Source organism: Cyprinodon variegatus, unplaced genomic scaffold (genome assembly GCF_000732505.1).
Source record: "Cyprinodon variegatus isolate N-32 unplaced genomic scaffold, C_variegatus-1.0 Scaffold260, whole genome shotgun sequence".
Taxonomy (NCBI): Eukaryota; Metazoa; Chordata; class Actinopteri; order Cyprinodontiformes; family Cyprinodontidae; genus Cyprinodon; species Cyprinodon variegatus.
The window spans coordinates 179,180-201,126 of record NW_015150713.1 but is presented as its reverse complement, the minus strand read 5'-3'; the positions used below and the strand labels follow the sequence as shown (position 1 = coordinate 201,126).

General features: G+C 37.7%; 1 protein-coding gene across 1 annotated transcript in view; it reads left to right on the top strand.

The window, feature by feature from the left end:
* The window catches only part of LOC107089682 (A disintegrin and metalloproteinase with thrombospondin motifs 7-like), a 35,429-nt gene that overhangs the window by 2,402 nt on the left and 11,080 nt on the right, over positions 1–21,947 (top strand). The window contains exons 3-17 of the mRNA XM_015382594.1: positions 11,385–11,562; positions 11,690–11,892; positions 11,978–12,061; positions 13,204–13,328; positions 13,405–13,554; positions 15,378–15,521; positions 16,873–17,017; positions 17,107–17,199; positions 17,277–17,422; positions 17,505–17,674; positions 18,174–18,304; positions 18,455–18,575; positions 19,722–19,966; positions 20,757–20,898; positions 20,979–21,105. Coding sequence (XP_015238080.1) covers positions 11,385–11,562; positions 11,690–11,892; positions 11,978–12,061; positions 13,204–13,328; positions 13,405–13,554; positions 15,378–15,521; positions 16,873–17,017; positions 17,107–17,199; positions 17,277–17,422; positions 17,505–17,674; positions 18,174–18,304; positions 18,455–18,575; positions 19,722–19,966; positions 20,757–20,898; positions 20,979–21,105 — 2,204 coding nt within the window. The remainder of the gene's footprint in view (positions 1–11,384; positions 11,563–11,689; positions 11,893–11,977; positions 12,062–13,203; positions 13,329–13,404; positions 13,555–15,377; positions 15,522–16,872; positions 17,018–17,106; positions 17,200–17,276; positions 17,423–17,504; positions 17,675–18,173; positions 18,305–18,454; positions 18,576–19,721; positions 19,967–20,756; positions 20,899–20,978; positions 21,106–21,947) is intronic.

Genomic DNA, 21,947 nt, shown 5'->3' with positions numbered 1-21,947 from the left:
AACTTTGGCATCGGAATCGGCTGTTCTTCGTTATTTTTTTTATATATTAATGTTTTTGGGCCCTGTTCCTCTTCCATGTTTAGCAACTCTAGATCCATCTCCGTGATATCTTGCAGACGTTGTTGTTTTGGGAGATAAACACTCCCACCGGTGCCGCCGAAGTTCTCGTGAGTTCTTGAATAGGCTCCTTCTTGTGCTTTGGCGGGAAACTTCTGTGCGTCCCTAGAAATTCCAGACCGACGGTGCAGATGCATACCAGCAAAACTGGTTCATGACCAAACCCAAGTGACATTTGATGTGTATAATCTGCCCTTAAGACGCCACTTTTCAAAACCTTGGGATATCTAGCCATAGGTAATCAGGCCATGCCTTCTTTATGTAGATATGTGCCCCAGGCAACCAACAAACTCATCAATCAATATGAAAGTGCAGTGGTAATAGTGTGGGTTTTTAAAGACAACCTGACGTTATTTACAGAAGGTCTCCTTTGCTGTCTCCTGTTGCTTATTGGCACCCTGAGGAGTTCATCGTCCCTCCTTTTCTGCACTTGAAGAATGTCTTTATGAATACCCTATGCATGCACCATCTCTTTACCCTGTGCATGGAGGGGGGACTTCAGTGAAAGCTTCTAGCATATTTTTATTGCATGGGAAACAAGGTGTGACAGATAAAAGGCAATGAAAGAGCGTAATACACTTTTTTTACTGGAGTAAAGTTTCTTCTTCTTTATTGTAGTGTTTCTATTCAGATGGATGAAGCCAACTGGACAGCAGATGTATAAGAATGAAATATAGGAATCATGCAAAATTCTAGAGTTAAATGCATGTTTGAAATTGTTTTATGTATCTGTCAACATTTTGTCAAGTATTTTAAAGGACGCAAAACAGAAATTTACTACAGAAGAAGAGGAACATTTGGTTAGTTGAAATAATGATGTGGAACCTCTTGTCATGGTGTGTTTTGGTCCCTGTACTTGGGTTTATTGTGTTACAGCAGGAACCTCTCGCCTAACTGCCTCTTAGTTGGGCTTTAATAAAATGTCTTACGCCTACCTAACCTGTTTCCTTTAAATCCTTCAAATTGGCGTAATATGATACACGTGACTCATAATGGGACATACATGACTCCAGGGAGAATGTATATCTCTGACCCACTTTTCATCTTTCTCAGTGAAAAAGGTGGCCTTAGGTAACAGTAAGTCTTGCTAATCTAGATCTACTGTGTGTATTGTATTCATACAAAACTGAAAGTCATCTTTAACTTGTTTAAACTGGAGTGGAGGTATGATGTATTACAGTGTGTTGGTCTGTGGATAAAGGTTTATAGCAGCTGAAAGCAAACAGAAACCATCAAACAGCAAGACTCTGCCAGACAGATGTGGGAGTGAAATCACAGCAGCTACAGAGAGGCCATTCAGCCTTGGGAGACAGAAAGAAGAACCATGAGCATTTAAATGTGGATTGTTTTTTTTATTTATTTAGTCAAGTGAAAGAACAATTAAACATGTGAGAGCAGCTTACCGATCTTCTGGGAAAATTATATATATGTATTTTTTTTTACACTTAGTGGTGCTTACAGTCCACGTGTCAAGTTCTCAGCTTTTACAGTAAAACATTGAGGTTTAAAGCTCTTTTTTGTTTTAAAGAGAAATCCCTGTGACTCATTCTATGTGCTGTCTAATCTATTGTCTGTAAAAAAAAAAAAGAGGGAACAATAAATATGAGAACAGTCACGTTTTATCTTGAGCAGCTCTGATAAGGGATCAGTGAATCAAACAGGAAGTAGTCTAAAAATGACTCATGAAATGCATTAAAAGCGAAAATTTCAATTTTTAGTCTGTAATCAACACTATGGGAAGGAGCCTGAAGCACTTAATTTAATTAGGAAGCTTTTTCAATTTAAAATGTCTGAATTAGCATTGAGTTCCAAGCTTTATAGAGTACCCCTTGAAGCTTGGAACTCAACGCTAATTCTGACATTTTGAATTGAAAAAGCTTCTTGGATGGGAAGCGAAACGTTTTCAAAGTTGGAAAACAAAGTCCAGTGGTTTGTTTTTTAACATTTTTGGAATGACTATGACCTGGATGACTGAGAATCTTCACCATGTAGTGTAAAGCGCCTTGGTCAAGTCTCCTGAATTGAAAAAGCGCTATATAAGAATAGGCCATTTACCATATACTCTTAAGCTATAGTCCTTAATAGAACAATTTGAACAACAAACTGGAATTTCAAGGGCAAATCTGTGGTTAGAAAAATGCATCAGCCTGCAGTTTATCAGTTTACTTCTAATGAAAGCTGTAAATTCTTTTCATTTTCTGTTCTATCAATTAAAATGTAATGTCTGATTTCATTTACACTTCAATAATCAAAATCAGCAACAAAAGAGATGCTTTTTACTGTTTTATATCACACTATAATATTTTGCTGTATTTATGGCAAAGATATGATGAAAATCCATCAGGCAATGCCTTACAGTCTGTCATCATGAAACAATCCTGGTATTCGGTCTTGAGATTAAAAAAACTAACAAACAAAACACACAAAACTTATCCAACATAAAACAGGCTGCTAAAAAGCAAATAATGAGGATTGCATCTAGTCCTTTTTTTATTAAGTAAACTTGAGAAAACATTTCTTTATGCTTTTATGAAACTGAGGGAAGAATAATACTGAATAATTGCAAATATCAACAAAATGGTGTAATTCCAAAGAGCAGTGCATTCAAACAACTGTTTAAAATAAATTTGAATTAGGGACAATTCCAATTTCTGTGTACATTGCAAATGCCTTAAATAAAACACATATCAATAGCATAGTAATTCGCTCTAAGTTCTTAATTGGTTAAAGGAAATCGGTTGAGTATTATCTTTACTTTCTCATGTCTAGTTCTTCTGGATAAAACTGAATGTTAGAAAACATCTGTGAGGTGAAAAGTTGGTAACAAAGCTCCATCATGCTTCCTAAGTGGTGTAAAGCCACATCATAGCCAAAGCCACTATATCAACACCTTTACATCCTGTCATTTAATGCGTCTGGCTGCAGATTTAATTGCTCTGCAGTTCAAACAAGGAGAGTTTTACTGCTGCAAGTTCAGCCTTATTTGATTCAGAACCATGTGTCTTTGCATCATGCAGGTCTCCTCTTACTGTTGCCGGACACTTGAAATCCCCGTGTTTGACTGAGAATTAACTAATTTGTGTTCTTTTGTTCATGTTAAAAAACTCTCTGGAGTATTTTTGCATGCCCTCAGGCTCTGCACATAGCAAGCACATGCAAGCTCAGACATAGTATAGTGCAATTTTTCTCTCTTAAATGAAAGCCTCTGAGTGTTCATGGAGATTATAAATACCAGATAGGTCTCTTACCCCTGAAGAAGAAATTAGCCAGTACATATACTGTATATGGGGGAGTGGGGGCCTAGTGGTTAGGGCATAGAGCTTGGAATCCTGGGGTTCTGAGTTTGAGCCCCACTCCCACAGACTGCTACTCTGGGTCTCTGAGCATGACCCTTAACCCTACACTGCTCCCCAGGCGCCCCTCGATGGCAGCCCATTGCTCCCCAAGGAGATGGGTTAAATACAGAGAGTTATTACACTGTCACTGACAATAAAAAATCTTAAAAAATGTATTTATACCCGTACTCAGTGATTGTATTTTTAAGCTTAAACGCCCCATATTATCAGTGTAACTATTCATTACCACAAATCTCCTTATTCAGCCCTCCTCTGGATGAGCTGTTTTGGCTTTCCACACCACCGTCATCCCAAAATCGCGACCTTGACAACCAGTCAGAGTTTGTAAATATAGCCTTGATGTGCGGAATAATACATCAGATCTAGGATGGAGCTTGACCATTGGGCTGCTATAGACAGCTCTGACAGCTTATTTCCCCTGATGACATCATAAGGGGAATGCTTTTTTAAAGAGAACATTTTTTGCAACACTAGCTAAGAGGTAGAGAAAGGCAATGAAAGAGGGGAAAAATTTTTTTCTTTTTCATTTTTAAAACTCATACACAGTCATCATGGCACACATGACTGTTAAAAAAATTTTATAAAGCAAATCTTGCATAATAGCCTATGCAACCTTTAGGGATTACAGAGGCAAATATGCTTTCTTCAACCTTCAATCTAGCTTGAATAAGTTCAAGTTTGTGCTTCATCATGTTACCTCCCCTTGTGTCCCATTTAAACTTTATCGAGGCCACTCATCAGAGTTTAACGGGAGGCACTTTATTTCAGGTCCACTTGGCTGCTTCTTTAAAAACTACGATGTAGGAAACAGGAGTAAAGCCGTTCCACATGGCTGGTGTATTTAGAGCACAGACCCATGTTATGGTAACCTCCTGTGGTTCTGGCAACTCGCACCCAAACAGCAAGCTTCCTCCAGGTCAGAGGAAAGGGATTAATAAATAGAGGTTAGAGAGGGAAAAGTGACATCCTGTCCAAGTTGGCAGGACATTCAAGATTAAGAACTGCATCGAGGAGGTCATTCTCTATATATGGTGTAACAATAAAGAAAGGCTTTGCTAACATGGTTGCAGATTTGAGAAGGATCTGAGTACAGTATGGTAGTTTAAAAATACAACTACCAATAAAACCACACGGTGCATGCAGAGTGACTCAAGCTGGGTGTTTCATGCATTTCATGCACATCATGCAGAGCAGGGGTTTGAGTCATCAATGGGCCTCTTTGTAGCATGCCTTACTGTTTTCACTGCAGACCACCACCTACCTTTGTCTGCTGGGGCTTAAAGTTTTACAACTCAGGGTAAAGGGTTCAGTGAGTGATTCTTGACAGAGGAAACTACATTTTACTAAGATTAGCTTTACAGTACTTTGCAAAACTCAAACCACTGGAACCTTTGTACATTTCTGCCTATTTACAAACACGCACATCCCTCAGTTGCATTTTATTCAGATTATGTGTCATATAACTACAAAGTAGTACATAATATTGAAGTAAAAGGATACCGGTAAGTGCTTTCAGTTGTTTAAGCAAGTACGGTTCTAAAAAGTGTTGCATGAATTTGCATTTACCACAAACTACTCTTATTCCACTTGTTTTGCTGGAGCTACAATCACAAAAACTGGGTAATATCTATCAAATATCACACTGAAACAAAAGATAATTAAACATTTCACTACACTTGTATTTTGCTTTCTTTTACTATGGTGTTTAATTTACCTATTAGTTGGTTTTGGTATAGAATACATACATTTATAGAATAATATCACACTGCATTCTTTAAAAAGTTAAAGCTACTATCGGTGTATTATTTGATTTCCAAGTTCCATTACCTTATTGGTTTATCAGATTTCTCTCACCAGTCAGCCATGCTATAACCCTTGCTTCACAGGATTAATACCTAAACCTACCTTTTTAAGACTAATACCAAAACTTAATTTTTTAACACAACCATCAAAAAAATCTCTTGAAACATTTCTGTCATCATTGTTTTTGTACTTAGCTACATGATGTAGAGAAACAATTTGATCAGCCCACAGAAAATCACAACTTATTGTTGTAGATTTATATTATATTCAATTCCCATCCAGGTTGGATGTCATATTAATACTGTGAATAACTGTTATATTCAATTCCCAGCCAGCTGGGAATTCATATTTTCTGATACTTTAAGATGTTTATTTCCCTCCCCGGTAGAGGTGGTAAATATCTTTTTTATTAAGATATTATTTGGGCTGTTATAAACTGTTTTTGAACACACGCCCTACTAGCTGTGTGTTAGAACAATAAATGAAAGAGTGATACGAGCTCAAACAGATAATTCTGCAAATACATGGAATAAATTCACCACAACTTCTGTTCAAAGTATAAGAGTTTATTAACAAAAATCATTCAGCTCAAAGTCAAACATATTTCAGTTTAAAACTCTTAACTAAAACGAGTACGTTTCTCCACTGTGAGATCAATAAAGTCAATCATCAATCAAGTCTCCAGTCTATAGCCATTCAATTTTGTAACAAAGAGGTGGATAATGGGTGGAGCAAGCTAAGGTGGTAATTGGGTCATAATTAAACTTAAAATCATGAGGGGAAAATGCAGTTTGCCCAGGCTATTTTCACTCAGTTTTTGTTTTTATGACCCTTTTTGTGTCTCTGTAGGTATATCAGCAACTGTTTCAGTTGGTTAGAGTACCAAAAAAAATATTACTTAATTAAGTGTAGCCCTACTTTTTAAACTCAATTAAAATAGAATGTAATCCTTAAGTGTAAAAATGTCCCTATTGAGAAGCTGTTGACTCATAACATTTAATTCAATGTTTAAACTCATGTATACAGACAGTTATATAATATTTACAGCAAGTAATGCACGTTAGGAAATAATGAAGATTATGCAGCTGGAATTTCTACTGTTGACTGTATATACCCCTGATCTCCAAACAGCTACTCATGGTGGGTAGTAGAGCAACCAGGAAGTTTACTCAAATAGTCATACTCTCACAAGAATATTACTTAAGTAAAAGTATAAATAAGTAATGCTACTCCTTTTCTTTTTTTTAAATTAGTAAATTAACGTAACTAGTTGCTACCCAGTTCCGTCTGTCTCACTTAATACGCATGTCTAAGTTTGTGTTGTTACTTGCTGGTTATTTTTACTAAAGTTTTCCATTTTGATATTTGTATGACTCATTCCACTTTATTTTTGTTGGATTAAACAAGAATACTTTTTTGCTTTAACCTGTGCCTGCCTTGCTGCTTGGTCCTTTAAATATAAAATCCAATTTTCCTCAACGTAGCATGAGAAGTGATTTTGAGTGAGTACTTCGGGTTCCAACTGTAACTTCAACTGCTCGGAAAAGGATTCACATGTTTGATAGAGAGTATTAGCGAGCAAATAGCATAATAAAGATCAGGAACCACAGCAGACAGGTCTGAGATAAAGTCGTAAAGTTTTAAACAACACTATAAAACAATTTTATATAGTGGTACCTAGATAGTGGAATGTATTGCCTTCTTTGCAATGTCTTGGTATTTTACATTATTTTAAGAAGCAGTGGAAGACCGATCTATTCACTCTGACTTTTAACTTGTTTTATGCTTAATAGTGTTACATGTGTCTTTTTTTTCTTTTATGCTTCTTATCACCTTTGTTTTACGTTTGTATTTATTGTAGAGAGTTTTGCGGGTTGTGACCCATGAAAGGTGCTCTCTTAAGTTTACTTAATTAAAATAACACTATTATGAAATTGAAAAAGTAAAAGCAAAAATATAAATGCCCAATCCAAATGTCTGTTTTCCTAAACTGGGAGGTGTTTCCCAAAGAAACAGCCAAGAGACTCATAGCAACTCTGGGTTAACAGTAGGGCTGAAACAATTATTTGGATTGATCGTGATTAATCGATTATTGAAATAATGGTTAACTAATTTAGTTATCGATTAATCCTTAACTTGAGCAAAGAGACGACTAAAACATGCCTTTAGGTGACAGAAAACCCTGCTTTTAGCAGCAAATATACCAAAAATGGTGAAGAAAATATGTAAACACTTTGCATGTAAGATATAAATCGTTTTCTTCTGTCAATATACTCTAAAGTACTCCTAAAGTGGAAAAGATTTTGTTTCACCTGGTTCAATTTCACAAAAAGCCTTTGGCTATCTGATTATTTATTGATTATTTGAAAAAATTATTGACAGATTAATTGATTTGCAAAACAATCGTTAGTTGCAGCGCTGGTTAACAGGTGTCCACAGGTCTGTTGGTACTCAGCTATTTTAGGACACTGGATGTGGGAAAGGGTTCTCTGCTCTTATGTGGCCAATCTTGAACCGTTTGGCTTAGGGATGTGGCTGCCAAACACTTAACACTATAGATCAGCTTAAACACCATCTCTTTTGGGAGACATAGTGGTTGGAGCATCATGCTGTGGAGAAGCTCATTTAGAAGATGACTTGAGCTAATTTCATGGCCCTAGTGTAGGAAAATACTTGAGATTGGAGTAAAGGTTATTCTTACCACAAGTCAGCGACAATAAAAACCAACTGGAGATATAATGGAGTAGATTAAATCAAAGCATGATAGTGTGTTATATTGGGCTTGTCAAAGTCCAAATCTAAATCTAAATGATAATCTGGTGTCAGCCTTGAAAAATTATGCCCAGGTGATCTCGATCCTATCTGTCTGAGCAAAACGGTAATGTGCAAAATATCACCCCATTTAAAAAGCTGGCGTAGATATAACCCGAAGTACCTACATCTTGAAACTGTAGTAAAAGGCTGTTCTAGAAAGTACTGACTTCTAAACAATTGAAAGGCTGTTAATCCTTGTATTTCCACTTCATTATGTCTTACTCTTTGTAGATGTCTAAGTTTATCACATAAAACCTTAAACTATACATTGAGGTTTCAGGTTGTACCTGGACAAAAATGTGAAAAAAAGTTTGGAAGGTACAGTATGAATCTGATTATAAGGTACTCTACATGACTAACATGCTTTCCAACAATGTTTCGTCTCATGTCCAGCCCATATGGCTATGATAAGATGATGTGTTATTGCTGTCTCACAGTGTTTGGATGAGATATAGAGGAACTGTGCAATCAGCTGAGAGTTCACTGCACAGGGCCCCTGGGAAGCTTCCCATGCTGAGTGTAGACATATAAGCTGGAATGCTTTGGAAATGAGTCCACCAGAACTCTGAGAAGTTTGGCTGAAGGCCCACACTCTAAGTTGCTGCTGGAGAACTAGTTTCATGACTATGCTTGTTCTTAAGAAAATAATAACCAAACCTCAGGCACAGACAAATGCTTCTCATTCAAACTGTTTTGCTCTGGCTGTGGTTTACAGAGTTAAAACAATCCAGAGTAATTCAGTCACATTCAACAAGATATCTGTTTCAGAGAATGTGAAAACCTAATGTTTTAAAACAGATGGAGAAATACGTTCGTTCCAAAGGGAGTGTCCATTTCTAGTTTCTGAACTCCATGAACGGAGCAGTGTGATACAGAATGATTGCTCTGCAGGCTGCTAAAGATTTGGCCTCTGACATTTATTTTTCCATTCCTTCTAAGAAACACATGTGAAACTTGTCAAAATGACCTAAAAACCTGAGTTGTGCAAAAACAGCTGTTTGAAGATATGTACATATATATATATATATATATATATATATATATATATATATATATATATATATATATATATATATATATATATAAGTGGAGGCCACTGACATTTTCTCCCCTCCTCATCTTTTTCACCAGTTTTGCATTTGGCTAGGGTCGCTGTCAATACTGTTAGCATGAGGCGCTACCTGGACCCTACAGAGGTTGCACAGGCAGTCCAACTCCTCCAGGGTGGCACATCAATACATGCCATTGCCAGAAGGTTTGTTGTGTCTCCCAGCTTATTCTTAAGAGCATGGAGGAGATTCCAGGAGACAGGCAGTTACTCTAGGAGAGGGCCGTAGAAGGTCTACAACCCATCAGCAGGAGCGGTAGCAGGAGGAGCACTGCCAGAGCCCTACAAAATGACCCCCAGCAGCCCACCGGTGTGAATGTCTCTGACCAAACAATCAGAAACAGACTTCATGAGGGTGGCCTGAGGGCCCAATGTCCTCTAGTGGGCCCTGTGCTCACTGCCCGGCACCGTGGAGCTTGATTGGCATTTGCTACAGAACACGGGAATTGGCAAGTCTGCCACTTGCGCCCTGTGCTTTTCACAGATGAGAGCAGGTTCACCCTGAGCACGTGTTACAGACGTGAAAGGGTCTGGAGAAGCTGTGGAGACAATTATGCTGCCTCTAACATCGTTCAGCATGACCGGTTTGGTGGTGGGTCAGAGATGGTCTGGGGAGGCATATCCATGGAGGGAAGCACAGACCTATACAGGCTAGACAACGGCACCCTGACTGCCATTAGGTATCCGGATGAAATCCTTGCACCTATTGTCAGACCCTATGCTGGTGCAGTGGGTCCTGGGTTCCTCCTGGTGCACGATATTGCCCGGCCTCATGTGGCCAGAGTATGCAGGCAGTTCCTGGAGGATGAAGGAATTGATACCATTGATTGGCCCCCACACTCGCCTGACCTAAATCCAATAGAACACCTCTGGGACATTATGTTTCGATCCATCCGATGCCGCCAGGTTGCACCTCAGACTGTCCAGGAGCTCAGTGATGCCCTGGTAAAGATCTGGGAGGAGATACCCCGGGACGCCATCCGTCGTCTCATTAGGAGCATGCCCCGACGTTGTCAGGCATGCAGACACGCTTGTGGGGGCCATACAAATTACTGAAAACCATTTTGAGTTGCTGCAATGAAATTTCAGCAAAATGGACTAGCCTGCCTCATCATTTTTTTCAATGTAATTTTTGGGGTGTCTTTGATTTCAGCCCTCTGTAGGTTGATAATTTTCATTTCCATCAAATGATGTGGCATCCTTTTGTTCCTAACACATCACCCAGTCCATATCAGTATAAATAAACAGTGTGATTTTTTTGCCCCATTGAGATCTGATGTGTTTTCAAAGTCTTCCTTTAATTTTTTTGAGCTGTGTATATACAGTATAGGTTAAATGTAGAAATTGAGAACAAAGTCTAACAGTGGTAAAATTCCTTGACCTACTTACTCTTGACGGTGATCGGAAAAGATAAAGTTGAGTCCTATTTTTTACTCTGATTGTTTTAAATCTTTATGGCTATAGCACCTAAAATTGAATGTTCTCCTGTTATTCCTTAAAATACTTAAAATAATAATTTCTTATACTGTTGCCATTGCAACAAAATACAGTATGACTTTACTTTGAAAGTGTTACTGTGCTAAAAATATATGTAAAACTAAATACATTTTATACATCATAAAATGGTCCAGAAAAGTCTACTTTAATACTTAAATACTAATTTAAGTATTAAATTAGTATTAAATACTTAAATACTAATTTAAGTAAGTAATCCTGTTATTCCTTAAAATACTTAAAATAATAATTTCTTATACTGTTGCCATTGCAACAAAATACAGTATGACTTTACTTTGAAAGTGTTACTGTGCTAAAAATATATGTAAAACTAAATACATTTTATACATCATAAAATGGTCCAGAAAAGTCTATTTTGGAGGGATATCTTTATATAATAATTTTTCACAGGAGTATTTAGTGTCTGCATTTAAATAGCCTCCACCTGTTCGAACATGCACGCCATTTTTTTCAGTGTTTTGTACTATTGCCTTTAAGGAAAGGAGAATAGTTTGTATTCAGAATTGGTGGTTAATGACATATGTGGGGTGGTTGTTTCTACAAGTTTTAATTTTTTTAAGCTGGAGGGGGTTGTCTCCCCCTATCAGACATGGCTTGCTGTGCACATTGGGATGTCTGAGTCATTTCGACTTGCCACGCTGTCATGTTTTGTTTTGTTTTTCTTTCTGCAGAGAGGATTCTTTTCTCTGCCAGAGGGGCATTTTTTCATTGAACCTGTTCAGAAATCGCTCAGTGATCCTGCAGGGGTTCCAGAGCCGCACGTTGTCTATCCAAGATCCACAAAAGAAAACCAAAGAAGAAAGCGCAGCCTTGAGGCCAAACAGACTCCAGGCTCCTGCGGAGTTCAAGGTGTGTCCTTCACTCAGTTTTAGAACATACAGCTCCAGGTGTGTGGGAAATTATTTTTTTTCTCTGCCTACACCTGATTCAACTATGATTGTATGCTAAAGCTATGTGTTTAAATATTCACGTTTAGATGCTTCAAGTGACTCTCTCCAGGTGGAAAAAGATAGGGAGGAATGGGAGAGGGAGCAGCAGAGGGAGGGGGCTCAGTCCCGTTCGCAGCGCTCAGTCAGCCGAGAGCGATGGGTGGAGACCATGGTGGTGGCCGACTCCAAACTCATTGAATATCATGGCAGTGAAAATGTTGAGTCCTACATATTTACCATCATGAACATGGTGAGGACCTTTTTTATTTTGATTATATGATTGCTCCACACATGATTGCACATGCTCTTTTTTAACATTATTTTTATGCTGACAGGTTGCTGGAATATTTCATGATGCCAGTATTGGAAATGCTATTCATGTCATCCTAGTGCGCCTCATTCTGCTACAAGGAGATGAGGTAACAGTTATCCAAAGTTTTTAATATCCAAAGGATTTATAACTCATCTGTGGAAACTTGATAGTAACTGCTGCATACATAGCACTTGAAAGGCGAGAGAATAGATGAAAAGCTGCTGAAATAACCCCTCCATAATAACACAATGGAACAGGCCCATTTAATACAGGCCCATTAAGAGTTTGGTGAATTTTTTTCCATCTAACTATCTGCTTTAAGTGCTCCATATTTATACATGTGATATTTGGACAAAATGTTTTTTTCCTAGCATGCCTCGCCTGCATGTTCATGCATACAAATTGGTTTGTATGTAAATGGTAGTAATGGAGACATGTTGACTCCAAAATGACATTATTTCACTGCAGGTTATTTTAACTTTATTTTAGACTTTTAAGTACATTATTATTTGTCTCTGGTAGAAAACTGATCTTGAAGCCTCCTCTCTATCATGTTCCAGCAAAATAGAAATTTGTTGATCACTTGGTAAAGTTTGTAGATACTCTGATCAGTTACAAAATTAAGGTTGAAAAGACAAAAAATATTAAGTTACCATTAGTTAAACTGAAACTATTAGGGAGGGAAATAATGATGTTTTGCTTTCTTGCTTTAAAAACGATCCACCTGCTCATCTTTAATTTGTGTATTACAGCCAACAGATTCATTAATTCACTGTTTCATTATTAGCAATATATATCCCATACTTTACACTGTATAGATTCTAAGGAGGGAAATTGTGTTTCTGTATTTGTAAACGTTATTTTTAGGGCCTATATTATTTTGGATTTTAAATAGCTTAAATAGGCCAATAGAAATTGGACCTTCAGTTTAAGAAACTACTTTTTTTAATTGAAAAACTACTGTTTACACTAAACGTTTTTTGGGGGGGTGAGTATTTCGGGCAAACAGTCAACACTGTGTAAATTATTACAAAAGTACCAAACTAGCACTTAGGGAGTAAACTAATTAAGTCATTTTTTATGAAATAGGTACTTTTATTTAACTCTACCTCTTTCTACTGAACTATTTTGATAGTATCTGCGGAAAAAAAAGCTTTGGGGTTTAAAAATTCAAAGGCAGTCCTGTTATTTCTCCAGAAACATACATGAAATGTTAAATATAACAAGACTGCATTCCTCCTGTTGCAGAAAGGATTGAAAATAGTTCACCATGCAGACACAACTCTGTCCAGTTTCTGCGCATGGCAGAAAAACCTGAATCCACAGAGTGACACTCACCCAGCTCACCATGATCTGGCTGTTCTTATCACAAGGCAAGAGATTTTTCAAACCCAAATTGCTGTCATGAGATATGCATATCAATTTATCACATTTGTTTTCCCTACAAAGAAAAGATATCTGTGCAGGAATGAACCAGCCCTGTGAGACTCTCGGTCTTTCTCATCTGTCTGGGATGTGTCAACCCCACCGCAGCTGCAACATCAATGAGGATTCAGGACTGCCTGTGGCCTTCACTGTTGCTCATGAAATGGGCCACAGGTAGTGCTTTTTCAATTGCTGTAAATTAACTACCTGCTCATTAGAGGAACTAGGGTCATTATGAACAAAATGCTATTGTTAGTGTTATGAGTGTGCCGGACATCGAGGAAAGTAAAAGTACTTGTTGAAAAAAATTTGTTTAGAGAAAAAAAAGCATTTTACTCATTTATCAACTTCATGAAGAAAATGCAATTAGAGTTGAAGAATGATAACAATAGATCAGAGCAAACAAAAATGACATGGAGTTCCTCAGGGAGGTTTTTTCCAGACCACTTTTATTTAACATTCAAATGATTACTGCCTAAGATTGAACAGTACAATATTTCTGTTGATGACCTGCACATTTTATTTCTGTCATAGCTTAACAATAGTCCTCTGGTCTCCTCTGTTCTGAGGTGTGTCTGAGGGGAGCTCATTTAGGTGAGACACACTTCACACCAAGCCCCTCTCCAGGTCATACAGCATCCCAATTCAACCCGTTTAACCATTTTTGTAGTTTTATAGCTGACATACATTTAGCTAGGGGTACAGAAACTAAAAGTTAACATAATGAAGTTGGTGGGATTATACACCCAACAACTAAAAATTTTGACCTATCAATTTGGGACTTTGACAGCCTTGACTTTTGACTACAATATCACTTGAAGAAATATTTCTGAAATTGATAAGCCAAAGTCTATGACTTTGTCTAGCAGTTCCACGGCAAATGTAGTGAAATTACTGTAGAAAACAAAAACAAACAAAAAATATATAAAGCATAACTTAACAGGAAATAGAGAAAACCAAGTGGATTGTGAAAATGACCCAAAGAGAATAAAATGATAGCTACACAGCACATGGAGAAGATTAATTAAATTTTCTGCACTCTTTGAGGCTCCCAAGTCCACAAGCAATGTATTTAAGTGCTGAAAAGTAGATTTTAGGTACATGATCTGTACTTATAGATTCTTTTCAGGTCAGAAAGTCCTAAAGCACTCTACACTACAATCATTCACCCATAGTTTCAGACCCTTGTGGTAGCAAACTACATTGTTGCAACAACTGCCTTGGGGCACACTCACAGAAGCTAGTTTGCTATACCCAGGTGCCACCAGGCCCTCTGGTCATCAGTAGCGATACTGGTGATGAGTCTTGCCCAAGGGCAACACAAAAGGGATGGACAGAGCTGGGGTTTAAACCACAGCACTTCCGTTTCAGGATGATCTCCTACATCATTGCCACTCTTACCCATTTTGCAAAGACCGAAGTTGTTATTGGAGTCTGAACTTTGAGAAAACTCTGGCTCCCATTTGTTAGAGGGAAAGAATAAAAAAATATGTTAATGCCATTCAAGTACTGTTGCAGTGTTGGCCTAAGTACGTCAAAGAGTTCTTAAATTTAAGAGTTACAGAGGTCAGGTTTAAACTATATAGACCCCTCATCTAGGGGGCAGTAGGACGTAAACCAGTACTTTCTTATAATGGTTATGATTATCTGTTCTTTGTAGAAAAAAAAAAATCTTTATTGTCCCAGAATGGAGAAATTCTGGTACTGTTTTAATTGTCATGGTACTTTTGTTTCTTTTTGTTGAATGCTTTTCCAATCATTGAAACGTATTTCTTCTTTTGAATGCATTTCTCCCCTCATTGTTTTCCTTTAAAAGCCCTTCAGATTAACCTGTGCATGAATGGTTCCATACAAATCAGCTGTCTTGCCTTAATCAACCTTTCTAAGAAAACACACTTTAACCTGTCGGCAATGTTTTTCTTAAGTGAGTTAAAAGTTTAAATCCATCTTAGCATAAATACTGTATTTAAGTCATGTTGATTTGTGATTTAATACAGTTTTGGGATTCATCACGACGGCCAAGGGAATGACTGTGAGGTGGGAGGAAAACACCCTTTCATCATGTCAAGGCAACTTTTGTATGACAGTTCACCTCTTACGTGGTCCTCCTGCTCAAAAGAGTACATCACACGCTTCCTCGAGTAAGACTGATTTAGAACATTGTTCTTAAGGTATTGACCATGAAATGATGACTAGATTTCATTCATTTTACTTTCATTTTTCTTCTTCAGGGACATGTGATTTGTCTGAAAAACGTGTTTATGTTTCTTAATCGGTCCAAAGAGCAATCCTAGTAAATAACAACAACCCCCCCTGAAGGTCTAGCACAGATTTTCATTAATAAAGCAACACATACATTCCATATTTTTTGCAGACCTTTATCCCCTCTGGTAAAATTAGACCATTGCTGTGTATGTGTACTGTAGAAAAGGAAAAAAAGCATTGAAGTCAGTGGCTGAAGTCTGAAAGGACACCTCAGTTAGTGTGATGTTACGGTAACCATCAAAATAGGAAATTTAGCCAAGCATACTAACTAGTTATTTTAAAAATATATCTCTCAACATAGCAAAAAAAATAAAAATAACTGCTGCTTCTTTTGAACCAAAAGGTGCTTAACTAAACAGATAATCAGCAGGTCTGCCAGGAATAAAAACAATAACATTATTAACTTTTTTTTTTAAACAAAAAAAGCATCAATACTTCATACTTCTGATAAAATAATAGAACACAATGATAAATGCAGTTATAATAAAAAAAAATCAAATGATAATAATAAAATTAAAATAAAAACCTTAGCAACTCAGGGGCTGCTGACGGGCACTGCTTTGCCTTCTTGCATTCTATGAATAGAAGTTATTTTAGAGCATTTATTGATCCTTTGTGCTCTGGAACAAGATGCATTTGCTGTTGAAAACATTGAGTTTATGACTTCAACACAGGGATCAAAACAAAAACATAACGCAACTACGGCGACCGTCAAAAACTGTGTGTTTCCCACCACAATCAGCATACCTGCTGAGAAGTTACATGTGGCTCCTTTTAAACATATGACACCACCAACTGTGACCTTTGGGTAGTACACCAGACACAAAATAACACAATAATGAATAAGGAAGAAATGAAGAAGAGGGGTAGTGGCCATCTTACCACAGGCTGATGTGTAGACCACTGGGGGAGGTTGATGTGATGCAGGCCTCTGTCACTAATGCCCTTTTACTTCCAGCAATTTCTCTGAAGTTTTCTTAAAAACACTTCAAACTAAATGAAACCTTCTGATGAAAAGATTTTGTGGCATCCAAACCATAATATCAATAAACCTGGATTAACTTGCATTGCCTTTTTTTTCCACTTCAGCCCATTCCTGAGAAAACAGTTGAGCCCCCCCCAAAAAAAGGAAAACTTTGACTGCCTTGTAGCTATGTCATTAGCCAATATATGGATTATTTTGTTCCCCCAAAAAACTGACCTTGCATCCATTTATATTTGCCTTAGCCGTGGCTGGGGTTTCTGTTTAGATGATCGTCCTTCTAAGAGGGATCTGAGCACCCCTCTGGCTCGTCTTGGTGTCCGCTACACCCCCCTTCACCAGTGCCAGCTCCAGTATGGTCCAAATGCTACTTTCTGTTCTGAGGTTGATGTAAGTGTTGCTCAAATAAAAAAAAAAAAAAAAAGAAATCAGTAAAACTCTTCTGGACTGAGACCTCAGTTGTTGACTTTATGTTACAGAACGTTTGCCAAATTCTTTGGTGTTCAGTGAATGGTACTTGTCGATCAAAGTTGGACTCACCTATAGACGGTACACGCTGTGGACCAGATAAGGTAAACAAGCTTTTCCATATTAAGGCTTTGATTTCAGATGAAAGGGATATTTAGTGCTTTTTCCTTCTCACACTTAGTGGTGTATTTCTGGAGAATGTGTAATTGTCGGTAAACTCCCAGAGACAGTGAATGGAGGCTGGGGACCATGGGGTACATGGTCCCACTGCTCCAGGACCTGTGGAACTGGAGTTCAGTCTGCAGACAGGGAATGCAACAATCCCAAGTAAGAAATTAAAATTGACCTCTTTTTTTTCTCTTTAAACCTTGGTTGGAGGGTTGATTGAAGATGTCCTGTCATCCAACAGGCCAGAGTTTGGAGGCAAGTATTGCACTGGAGAAAGGAAGCGTTATCGGACATGTAACACCAAACCTTGTCAGAATGAGAAACCGTCCTTCAGAGAAATGCTCTGCAGTGAATTTGACACAGTGCCTTACCACAATGAGCTCTACCAGTGGATCCCAGTTTATAACCCACGTAAGTGATGAAACCCTTAAAGATACAATTTATTTATTTTCTGCTACAAAACATAAAGCAATGATGGATGCAGTTTTTTATATTAATCAATAGGGGGCAGCATTACCTCTGGAAAGCCTATGTGCTGAGTTTTTTATGTCAGTTTAGAGATACAAAGCAGTTATTATAGACAGTAAAATTTTATACAACACATCAGAAATTTTAAAACTATCATCATGTGATTTCGATGTCAGCTGTTTACTAACGTGCAGAAAATAAAGCAAGATTATCTTATTCTCAGGTAATCATGTAGTGTTCTAGTAACTCAGTGATAGTGAAAATAAATTTCAACTGGTTCTTGTGGTGGAAAACAGATATAATAAGATATATATATATATATATATATATATATATATATATATATATATATATATATATATATATATATACCTAGCAACAATGAAAAAGAAAACTAAAGAACAAGTTATCTTGATTTGTGTTCTTTCTACTCTCTACTCAGTAAATCCCTGCGAACTTCACTGCCGACCAGTTAGTGAGTATTTTTCTGAGAAGATGCTCGATGCGGTGACTGATGGGACCCCGTGCTTCATGAACGAGTCCAGAAACATCTGTGTCAATGGAGTGTGCAAGGTAGTGTGCCTGGGTAAGAGACATGTAGAGACTGGGAGGGTTATAGTGGAGCTGGACAATGACACATTGCAGGGCAACAACATGGAGAAAGAGGGAGAGGATTCCCTGTGGAAAAATCCACTGTTGTTTGATTTGTGTGTTTGTGTTTAGGAGGTCGGCTGCGACTTTGGTATTGACTCAAACGCAGTGGAGGATCGTTGTGGAGTGTGTCTGGGAGACGGCAGCAGCTGTGAGACAGTTTCTAAGACATATGAGGAACAGAGAGGTTTTGGTGAGTGTAGCTGCAATGACAAATAGCCTTGCAAAATTTCTCATACCTCCTGATTTTTTCCCCACATTTTTTCACTATTTTTATGTGGATTTAAAATGATAACTGAACTACAGCTGCTCTGTTTCGAAAAGTACACCCACAAAGTCTGGCAGACCCTTAAAATATACACAGAACTATAGGTGAATAATTCAACATATCCTTGTTTCACTCCTTACAAAGGAGTTTTGAAAACAATGTATGATTTTCTGTCCATTTCAGAATTAGTTCCAACCTTTTAGAAATAAAATTCATTAAAGCTTGCGATTGCAACATAGTGAAATGTACTGTGTGAACACTTTTGTTAAGCACTGTGTCCAAACATGAGAGTTCACGGAGCAGGCAGACCCCGAAGAAGGAAAAGCTGTAATAGATCAACTAAAAGAGTGTGAAAAAGCATCTGGGGTTGTGTAGTTTTTCTTTATTGCCATGGCAGCAACCCCTTCCACACACTCTGCAGCTGTTTATCAAGTTGTGCTCAGATGTGAGCATGCATGCATGTTCGTCTGCAGGCCCATTTTTGGCTAAAGTTGCACATCTTTGTCTGGTTTTACTGCACTAAGAACAAAATAACTCACCAGCTAGATCAACATACAGTGAAGACAGATTCATAGTGAAAGAGGCCCTAAAACAATAAAAAAAATCTCTCTCCCGCCCGCCTTCTTCTCTGCATTCTCTGTTTCTTTCTGTGTGTGTTTGTTGCACGTTGCATCCCTTCCAGATAACCGGCCCAGATGTGTGAGACTTCAAAAGGCTTACATCTAGGGCTAGTGCCCCCCACCTCCTTTCACAAACACACACCTTCCCACAAACATCATTAAACTGCACAGACCCACTCATTGCTGCTTTCGTCTTCCCTCAAACCACCCACCTCCCATCCCCACACAATAAAAAACAGAGACAGGGCAGTGCACCCCCCGAACCCCACCCCCACCACGCCGAATAAGCACACATTTAGTCACAGATGCCAGCAACCCCTGCAAACTGAGCCCACCCGGGTAAAACATCAGAGACAAGGTGTCTGAACGTCTGGATGTGAGTGTGGCAGCTGCCATGGTGGGCCATCCCATTACCTCAGTGCCACTCTGATTTCCCTCCTGACTCTCCCAGGGTACGTGGACGTGGGGGTGATACCTGCGGGCGCCCGAGACATTCTGGTGAGGGAAGCCGAGGAGGCCGCTAACTTCCTGGCCCTTAGAAGTGTGGAGAGAGACGAGTATTTCCTCAATGGGAACTTAATCATCCAGTGGAATGGCGAATACAAGGCAGGTGGGACAACATTCTACTACGAGCGCAGTGGAAACATGGAGAACCTCACATCACCTGGCCCAACCAAACAGCCAGTAATGCTTCAGGTAGAGTGGATGGGAGCAACTGTTTTTACAGTCCTTAAGAACTTCTAGTAAAATAGATTTTCCCTATTAAATGAAATCAAAAACATAAACCTTTAAAGATTTTAAGGATGCAAGCTTCAAAGCAGATTTCTTCATGTTTTTTTCTTTTGTTGTTTGTTTTTGTTTTGTGTCAGTTTAATACTCTGGATAATTTTAATGCTATTTAATTTCTTTTATTTTTGCTGGAGAGAAACATTCATGATCTCATCAGTTTAGCTGCTGCCCTCTTAGTAAAATATTTAGTTCGAATAATGTCTCACACTGTAATTTGGCGGAGTCTCGATAATCATTAAAATCATAAAATTACAACCCTTCATGATGGATTCCAGTGATTTTTTTTCTCATCTGTTCTTGAATTTTCTTAAATCAAGACGAGATTGGCATCTTTTTGATTTTAGCTTACTTTATAGTGCACAACAGGTTCTGTTTAGGTTACTTCTGAGTTTCCAGAATAGACATTAAACAGAGCTATGTGCAAATTTAAAGTGATATCTCCATTTAAAAAATATGTCTAATCTATGTTAATCATCATCAATATGAAAAGGGTGGGTTCGGTAAGCGTTTTCCTAATAAATGAGTCATCTTTTGAAAACTTTTTGCTTTTTCATTGGATGACCTTAACATTTAAGCAAAATCAGAAACCTGTAAGGGCCCATATTAGAGCACCAAATGTAAAAAGAAATAATAAGCAAATAAGTATTTGTATGAAGTACAATACATTGTTTTGTGTGTTTTTTGTTTTTCTTTGTAGTTACTTTTTCAGGAGGAGAATCCAGGTATCACGTTGGAGTACACCATCAAGAAGAGTAAAGTAACAGAAAATGAGGTCCCTGAACCTATTTATATCTGGAGACACGGAGCCTGGACACACTGCAGCACCACCTGTGGCCTCGGTTTGGCTTGAGATGAAACATCTTGCTTTTGTTTTGTTTAACAATAAAACTTAATGAACCAAAAATGTGTTTATTCTTAGGAGAGCAGCACCAGCCAGTGCTGTGTTTTGAGGTAGACGTGGGTGTCGTGGATGAGTCGTTGTGTGACCAGGACAGCCGGCCAGAAGACAGACACCGCAGGTGTAAGAATATGGAATGTCCTGCGAGGTTTGTAGTAACCAACATTCTTATTTTTATACTTTTGAAAAACTCAATTCACTTCTTATCTTACAATATACAATTTAGTTGAACAATGTAGATCTACTTTATCCTTACTACTTAGCAATTATAACAGGTAACAGTTTAAAGCTTTACATTGATGTAATTGTTTGAATGTTTTAACTAATGGATTCAAAACTGTTCTGAAATATTAAAAGCTTGTATTGACTTACAAACAATATCTAAGAACATTGTCATTGTGTTTATTAATGAAACACAATAACAAAATATGTAGATAAATTTATATATTTAGATCAAGTATTTAGATCAAGTATTTAGATTAACCTTGTTGTAGTTTCCACACTGGACCATTTCATTACAGGTGACTTTATTTCTTGTAAATTATAACAACATGTGATAGCGGTCCATTGAAAAACAAGAACAATAAGAAAATAAGAAATCTAGAGTTTTGAGTCTAGAAAAGTTTACAGGGGCCCTATGAAAGTAAACAATAAAACTGCTAATGATAAAATTCACAAGATCTAAGAGTTTCGAGTATCAAAATACATGATTTTATGATAGATGCTATAAATTACTTTTATAAATGCACATTAGTAGTATCCCAATATAAAGTGAAGCTTTAAAATAATACCTAACCTAAATTTAAAGCATAAGTTTCTGTTACTAACATACTAGTGCCAGGTGTTTGAAATTGTCCCTTCATTTTATTTACTAACTTGGTTTGTTTAGCTGTCTTTGTATCCAAAATGGGGCCTAAACATTGTTAACCTGGTGGTCCTTAAATTATGTTTGTTTGTAGCAGGACATTATAAACAGTATTTGTCCATCTT